Source organism: Suricata suricatta, chromosome 2, assembly GCF_006229205.1.
Source record: "Suricata suricatta isolate VVHF042 chromosome 2, meerkat_22Aug2017_6uvM2_HiC, whole genome shotgun sequence".
NCBI lineage: Eukaryota > Metazoa > Chordata > Mammalia > Carnivora > Herpestidae > Suricata > Suricata suricatta.
In genome coordinates, this window is record NC_043701.1 from 102,003,118 (window position 1) to 102,011,869 (window position 8,752).

General features: G+C 55.4%; 1 protein-coding gene across 1 annotated transcript in view; it reads right to left on the bottom strand.

Moving 5' to 3' along the window:
• The window catches only part of ADCY1 (adenylate cyclase 1), a 110,886-nt gene that overhangs the window by 69,603 nt on the left and 32,531 nt on the right, over positions 1-8,752 (bottom strand). Inside the window, exons 4-5 of the mRNA XM_029930870.1 lie at positions 6,396-6,432; positions 4,806-4,937 (exon numbers count right to left, since the gene is read on the bottom strand). Coding sequence (XP_029786730.1) covers positions 4,806-4,937; positions 6,396-6,432 — 169 coding nt within the window. The remainder of the gene's footprint in view (positions 1-4,805; positions 4,938-6,395; positions 6,433-8,752) is intronic.

Below are 8,752 nucleotides of genomic sequence, written 5' to 3' on the forward strand. Positions count from 1 at the left end.
GCCGAGGCCTGGGTTCCCCAGTGAGGGCCCATCTGCAGACACAGCGCACCTGCAGAAAGGCCCAGGCCCAGAAAGTAAAGGCCTGTCAGGCCACCCAACCTCACTAACCATCTTGGGGCTGAGAATTTAAACAGTATAACAAGGTCTCACTGGAAACGGTCCCTGGACAGAGCTTTGGGGCCACAACCCAGACTAAGGACCATTGTCCTCGCCTGTCCCTCCAGAGGAGCAGGCCATGACTCAGGCCTCCACAGTCAGCACAGCGAGACTCCAGGCCACCCTCAAACCTAGGAACAGGCTCGAGGGACATCTGCTTCAGCTGGCCATTTGTTTTCCAGCTAAGAACACCGACGTCCAATGAAGGGACCTGTCATCACAGCAAATGCAAGCCTAGGAGGTTTCAATAAGTGGAGGAAAGGTCAAAACCACTGTGCCCATCTGTGGCCGTCAAGGGTGGACAAGGGGTAAATAAGCCACCAGCTAGCTCGGAGACCAAGGCAAACATGCTCTCACTCTGAGTCCAGCTGCCCAGCAGGGACCTCCGTGAGGACAGATGTGCTGGGTGGCAGCCTGTGAGTTTCCAGGCGCACTGGCGGGGGTCGCTGCCTCCTGCACTCCAGGCTCTGACACACGTGCCGTGTGTCCTCAAGAGGAGCTCACACACGTCGGTGTGAAAACCCGTTAAATAGACACCATCAGTGCTCAAAACAACAGACAGTGGCTGTTCACGGCTGCCTGGCATGACTCATTGGGCGGAGGGTCCACGCGGAACCTCCAGAGATGGAGACATAAGCCCTGAGATGCACACCATCTAGGACTCCGCATCGCAGGAGACAAGGCCGGCGATGGGCCAGCCCGCCACAGAAGCGATCCAGAATGATGGAAAAGGAAAACGAATCCCAAATTAAAAAGATCATCAGTGAGCTGTGGGACGTTAAGAATCAGACACAGGTGAACCGGGGTCCCTGACAGAAGGGGGAGAAGCGTAAAGAATATTTGATGGCTTTCTCCTCAAAACAACAGAACTGTAAACCTACAGGAGGCTCAATAAACCACAAGCCCAACAGCCATGAAGAAAACCTCATGGGAGTCACGTCAAGCTCAAACTGCTTCCAACCAGCGGCAAAGAGGACGTCTTAGGAGCAGAGAAAAAAGACATCTGTCACATATTTTGGACAGAGGAGCTGAGTGTGGGAGGCAGGTTCCCACTGGAAACCACACGACTGAGCAAAAGCACCCGCTGGCCCACAGTTCTGCAGGCGGTGGAAAGAAATTCCGAAGAGTCAAGGCCAAATGAAGACTCATCTCAGAAATACGAGACAGAGAGGACGCGTCACCGGCCCGCCGTGTGGGAAGCACAGGAGGAAGTCCTGTGGTTGGAGGAGAGCGTGGTCACACAGGCACACCCCACACCACCCAGAGCCACGGAAACGGAACCATGTGAGCAGACGAGCACCCTGCCTGTGACCCATCTCTGCTAAAGGGAGCAGTTTGTGTGGACAGGGTAACAACATAGCGCAGAGCTGCGGGAATCGGCCACAGACCCCATTGCAGGCCCTGCGACACCATGCCGACAACACAGCCAGAGACCACCGACCATCGGATTCAATGTAACTGAAGGTGCAAATGGGCTGGGAAAAAAAAAAAAAACAAGGAGGGAAAAAGACAAGCCTCCTGACGAACAATAATCTGAGGAAAGCTGAGCATTTACACTAACATGGGACAAACTCAGATTCCCAGGTAAATAGATCATTTCTTAATTTTTTAATGTCTATTTTTGAGAGAGAGACAGAGACAGAGCATAAGCAAGGGAGGGGCAGAGAGAGAGAGAGAGAGAGACAGACTCTGAAGCAGTTCCAGGCTCCGAGATGTCAGCACAGAGCCTGATGTAGGGCTCCAACCTACGAACCGCAAGATCATGACCTGAGCCAAAGTCGGACACTTACCCAACTGAGCCACCCAGGAACCTCTAAAGAAGTCATTTCTTAATGAAAAAAAGAGTTAATTCATCACGAGGATCTAAGATCCCTACATGTTTACAAATCGAACAGCAGAGTTCAAGAGCACAGGACGCAGAATGGGCAGGACCAAAGGGAAGCAGACGAATCCATAACCAAGTCGGGGAACTCAATACCTTTGCTCAGTGGCAGAAAATAAGCACCCAGGATGTGAGAAGCCGGTGACCTGCTGGCCCCGGCCATGCGAGAACGACCATTCAACACAAGACGGCGAGAGAGCGGGACACGCTCTGCTCAGTCACTGGAGGAGGCTGCGCTCTGAACCACACGTGTGAGCGACTCAGATTCCCTGCAGTGTCTTCTCCAACCACATCAGAATTAAATTGCAAGAATAGAAAGGTCCCCCCCAAAACATACCTCTACATAAGCCATAGGTTTAACAAAAATTACAAGGAAAATTATAAAGTATTTTGAACTGAGTGAAAACAAGAACACAAGGTTTCAGCAATTTGGGGAGGCCGCCTCAGCTCATGCCAGACAGTGTGCAGCACCAAGTGTTTACAGCGGAAGAGGAAAAAGATCCCGATCGGTGGTCTCAGCTCCCGCCCTATAAGACTACAAAATCAAGAGCAAAAGAAAACCAAGGTAAGTGGAAGAAACACAATCAGAAATTCAGAGACGAAATCAGTAACACAGAAAAACAGAGAAATCAATGAAACCAAAAGCAAGTTCTTTAAGAAAATCACTAATGTTGATAAACCCACAACCAGAACGATCAAAGAAAAAGGGAGACACAAATTACTAAAGTAGAAAAGGAAGTGGTGCTGTCGTGACTGACTCTATGAATATTAGGAGGCTAACAAGAAAATTCTGTGAACACCTTTATTCCAATAATCTAGATAACTGAGCTTAAGTGGACAGATTCCTTGAAAGACTAAGAAACAGAAAGCAACCTGACTAACCTTATTTTTTTTACCATATTTTTAAATGAAAACTTGCCAAAGGACGACTCCGCGCCCAAATGGACTCACTAGTAAATTGTCACATGTTTGAGAAAAATAACAGTAGCAGTTCTACACGAGCTCTTCCAGAAGGACAAACAAGACTACAGATCGGGTCTCTGAGGAAGGACCAGGGAAGGGTCTGTAAAGACAATGGTGCACCGAGGGGCCAGGGGCAGTGGTGTCATAGACCCAGAGCTGGGTAGGGGCAGGGCCCCCCAGGGACAGCACAGGGGCCAGGCTTACCACCGAGTCACTGAGCCAACACCCCCCCCCACCCCTCGGGGACCAGGATGTGACCTCCGGTCGCTGGAAAGACAGACCAGGACAGTGGGAGCAGGGCACACGCCTCCAACGAGCAGCAGGTGCTCAGAGAAGAGCCCCACCAGAGCCCCAGGCCAGGACAAAACACCTGTCCTGCCTCTGCCAGCAGCACTCGCTCACGCCCAAGGGCCTCGCTCACACTCCTCCCTCCTCTCTTACATGTCCGTGTCCGGAAACCACAGGTGTCAGGTGTCAGGCAGGGAGGAGGCCCCAGAGGCCTTGCATTTGGGCTGAGCCTCTGCTGTGCCCCAGGGCACGACCCCGTGACACCCCCTCCCAAGCGGAGGCTACCAAGGCATTGCAGGCAGCTCCCATCTTAGTCTATGTCTGGGAGACTTCCCAGCCAGGAGAAGCAGCCACCCCAGGAGGAGAGCTGGCGTCCCTCTTTCAGCCTGCCCTAGATGGGGTCCCACACAGCACAGCCCAGGCCCTTGTCCGATGCCACCAGAGGGAAGGTTCCAGCACCCACCCATTGGGAGCAAGCGGCCACCTTATAGCCGGAAGTCTCAGAATCCTGATCACCCGCCAGGGAAACTCGGGGGGAGGAGCAGCGTCCAGGTCCCGCGAGTGTGCCTTCCTGTCCTGCCATGCTTTATCGACCCAGCGGCCTGCAGAGGCTGCCAAGCATCCTCCCACCTGTGCCATGGCCCTAAACCACTGCCGGTGCACCCAGTGTGACTGCCGCCCACTCCACCTGCAGGTCACAGGCCAGCACCGGGGCTTGGCATTCTGTGTCCTGCCTGGGGGTCGGCCCGAGCCTGCAGCCCACGGGGTAACCTCGCAAAGCCCCGCACTTGCACTGGACATCCTCACGACCCGTTGTGTACGCCATCCCAGCAGGGGTACCTCTCTGAGCCCTCTGTCATTGAGCAGACATCGTCCACTCCTCTACCAAGTCCTTTATGTGTGACCTTCCCTGAGAAAAGTTCTGACTCTCAGCAGTTTACCCACCCCCACAACCACTTGCTCAGGGCCCCCTGCTCTACCTCGAGGGGGGCTGGCCGCACAGGTGGACTTGGCTCCACGCCCTTCTGTCCGCCCCCCCCCACCAAGTCCTTGCAGGGCAAAGAAGGCAGGTCAAGGTCCAAGGACACTGGGCAGTCAGTGGCCTCCACACTGAAAGCCCAGGCTGTTAGCCAGGCATCGGCTTGACCTCTGCAGGGCTGAAGGAGACCTGTCCCTGAAGACCGCACTCTCTTGCCACAGGCCAAGGGGTGTGGCATCGTGAACCGTGGCCAAGTGGCCCCAGGGGCAAGCTTCGAGGTGGGCCTCACAGCCCAGCCAGCGCCCTCCAGCCCAGAAGCCACTCCAGGTGCACTGGCTGGGCCCCAGTGAGCACTTCCTTTTGTGACAACAAGTCTGAGCAGAGAGTAGAAGCCACGGGGGCGACCGGCAGCTGTGTGGGGCACAAGCGCTCTGCAGCCTGAGTGGTGGCACCTACAACACCAAGCCACCTGGCGCTCCTGCCCTGCAGGCAGCTCAGCGACCCTGGAACAACGTGCAGGGGTGGGGGGACGCTTACCGTGGCCAGTTCGTCAAACTTGCCGAAGAGCTCATTGAGGAGCTTGACCAGCTCCTGGGCCGTGCACTGCGATGCCAGCCCCGTGAAGCCCACGATGTCCGCGAAGAGGATGCTGCAAGAGAAAGGCCTAGGCTGCCTCCTCTGGGCCATGTGGGGCCCAGGCTCCCGGGCAGATGGCGGCCCCTACAAGCACCCCCTAAACCTCCCTGCATATCCTCAGGGCGGGCTGGAGGGGAAGGGCCTCACATTCTCGTCTGACGGGCGGCAGCACGGGGGCTGGGGAGGTGGGGGGACACCCTCACAGCCGCCGGGGGACTGAATGCCGGAGCCAGGCCCAGCTCCTGTGCCCCCCAAGACATAGGCTGGGCACAGCTCCACGGCCAACAGGCCTGTCCCCAGCCCAGGGTGTCCCCTGACGGGCTGTGGATCACTACACCACACAGAGGGGCCCCGACCCCACGGTCTGCATCAGATCATGGGCCTCATCTCACCGGGGGGAAGCCTCAGTGTGTGGGCATCTGTTTACTACAAAACTGGGTCCTAGGGATGCCCACCCACCCACACAGCCTCCTTCTTGGACACTTGACCATCGGGAGGCTACTGGCAGCACAGAGGAGCCGTCGCTGTGAGTTTTGCTGGACACAGAGTTCTCGTTGGTTTCATTTGGCCCTTGAACGTGCCACCCTCGCTGCCCCACCATCACCGTTTCTGGTGAGAAATCACACATTGATCTGGTCACACGTAGTCAACACGTCTCTTCTCCCCTGCCTTGATCCTCGTCTCTGGCTCTTACGATGTGCCCACGATGTGTCTAGGGGCAGCTCTCTGCCTGCATCCTCACTGAGCCTCCGGACATTACATGCTGTACGTTTTTTAATTATTCTTTCTGCCCCTTTCTCTCCTTCCTCTCCTCTGGAACTCATTCTGGGTGTGCTGCCCAGGCTCCCCCGGTCTCTGAGCCTCTGTTCCTTCTCCTTCGCCCTTGTTCCTTTCCATTCATTGGGTATGATCATCCCGACCGTCCATCTTCAAATTCACCAATTCTTTCTTCCACCTGCTCAAATCTGCTCAGGGTTGAAACTCCCTAGTGAACTTTTTGTTTGTTATTTTATTTTTCTTTTATTTCTTAAAAATTTTTTTAACATTTATTTATTTTTGAGACAGAGCGCGAGGGGGGAAGAGGCAGAGAAAGAGGAAGACACAGAATCCGAAGCAGGCTCCAGGCTCTGAGCTGTCAGCACAGAGCCCGATGCAGGGCTCAAACCCACAGACTGCCAGATCATGACCTGAGCTGAAGTCAGACACTTAACCAACTGAGCCACCCAGGTACCCCTAGCTATTTTTTTCCTCAAATTTGGAATTTCTGGTATTTTTTTAAATAATGTCTATCATCTTTTTATTGGTATTCTCTACTTGATGAGAGGTCATTCTCACGCTCTCTTTTACTTAGACACAGTTTGTTCTTTGAACATACTTAAAATCGGTGATTTAAAGCTTTGTCTGGGCTCCCTCTGGGACAGCTGGACTGCCTTCCGCATTCCCGCGTGAGACAGGCCTCCGCGTTTTCCTGCACGTCACATACATCGTTACTGAAAAGTGGATAATTCGCTGTGGCAACTCCGAAAATCAGAACCCCTTCCCACCTCAGGATTGGGTTGTTCCATCGCCGTTCAGGGACTTTTCTGAACAAGTTCTGTAAAGTCTGTTTTCTTTCTCACGTGGGGCCGTTAAGGTCTCTGTGGGCTCAGCCTAGTGGTCGGGTGAAGACGGGCTGGATTTCCCCACGTGCCCGGAGCCGGTAAGTCTCGGCCTGTGAGGGTGGGCACACGGCCAGGCGGACTCCAGCTCTGTCATCGCGTGCTCCTCCTCTTGCACACACCCTCAAGGTCAGCCAGGGCCGACAGCCCAGAGACTCGAAGTCTCTCCTGGGCCTGCACATGGCCCTGCCACTCGTGTATGTGGCCCTCTGATGCCCAGAATCACCACCACAGCCTCTCTGAGCCCCTGACAGTCCTCTCCTTCCCCAGTTTGAAGGTTTTAGGGCCCTGCTGCCCCCCTCAGCCAGTCTTGCCAAGATGTTACACAGTCGCCACGGATCGCTGTCAACAGGGGTCCCAGGGCTTGAGCTGTCCACGCTGGGGGCCAACACAGATACGCCCATGAGCAAGGCTTCCCAGGGAACTCCCAGGCAGTCTTGTAACAGCAGTTCTCTGAGAGGTTTCCGAAGCTCCAACCCCGCTCTGTCCACTCCAATGGCTCTCAAGGGTCAGGTGGCCCATGTGGCCGCAGCGGCTGCCTTTCAAAGCCATCAAGGGGCTGAAGGTGGTGGAACAGAGCATGCAGAGTTCCACACAGCTTTGCTCTTCTTACCTGCACTGAGCTGGTTTTCCTCAGTCATCATTCCTGGGTTCTTGCAGGAGTTTGCTTCACTTCTGGGGTGCTGACAATGGATAGTTTTTGTCAGTACCGTCATCGCTTCTATGAAGGAGAGGACTTCCGATGTCCTTACCCCACTATCACCGACGGCATCAGCCTACTAGTTGCAAATGGTGTGCTGACGTGGGCTTTGAGTCCGGGAGTGACTGGGAGTCAGTTGGGGCCATGACAAGGGTGGTGAGGAGGCCAGTGCCAGGCTCACAGCTGGGCTGTAGAAAGCCATCTCGGACCCTGCTGGAGGGCAGTCAGGGCGCCAGCATGGCGACAGAGAGCCAGCCTTTGCTTCCTCTCCTGTCTCAGGACCCGCATGCCTGCAGATGCTAGCAATGAGGTACCATTTTCAGCCTCAAAGGGACATGCTGATTTTCCACAGCTGTGTTTGTTCTCCCAGGTCGGAAGAGAGGGAGGGAAAGGCACATGCGCACCAGGCACCCTGCTCACCCCCACCTGCTGCCCCAGGGCGTCCTTGACCTCCGATGCCTTCCCCTGCCCCCAGACACTCCCAGATTGCTCTGGTGGCCTGGTCTCAGCAGAGCACTGGGTCCATGTGCCACATCGTTCCCTACTACGGAGAGGCAGCAGGTGAAGAGGACATCTGGGCAGACGTCCACAGCAGCCAGTCCCCGGCCCCACCACCCACTGGCTTCACTCTGCTTAAGTTCAGTTTTTTCACTACAAGTTGGGGTGACAGAGTCCCAGCTGCCTCAGCTGGAATGTTGGCCCCACGCACTGGGCTCAGCGTCCTGCACGGAGAACACCACTGGTCCTTCCAAGAAACCCCGCAGCGGGAGTGAGTGTGTGGCCCGAGCCAGGGTGGCCCGCACCTGGGCCCAGCTCGGGGGCCCTGGTGGGGAGCGGACAGTGGCCACAAGCCTTGGCTCATTTCAGATGGGCAGGCACCTGCCTGGGGGTACCCGTCCGTAGCACTGAACACACACACAAGGGGGCTTTATCATTCTGGGTCTACGGACACAGGAGCAGGGAGGCCCAGCAAAGAATACGGAGAAGGGAAAGAGCATCGGTGCTTCAACCACCAGCGCCTGCCTGAGCGACGCAGAGGTTAAGGGCAGCACTCAGCTAGTCTAAGTACCTTAAAAGGGAACACACGATTTAACAGAATAAAATTGTTTTTAATTGGGTCTTACAGAACAAGCAGGCAAACCTCAGAACGTCTGGGGCAAGCTGGTTCACCTGAGGGCTCAGTGTGCTCACCTGCAAAATGGGCACAATCGCTACTTCCTGGGGCTGCCCTGAGGGGAACAGAGGTCTGGCCTACCCCAGGCCCTGGCACCAAGGAGAATAATGCTCAGCTCTTAGCCCGACATGGGCCAATTCCCAGCCCAATGCCACTGCCTGAACAGGGTTCAGGACAGAGTGCCGACCCTCTCCAGCCACGCAGGAAATGCAAGGTGTGCAAGAGTGTGAAAGAGTAACCATGACACGAATCACCCAAGTAGTCACCAGACCCAGCAGGTCTGCTCACCTGGGCCTCCTGACTCATAGCTGCCCCC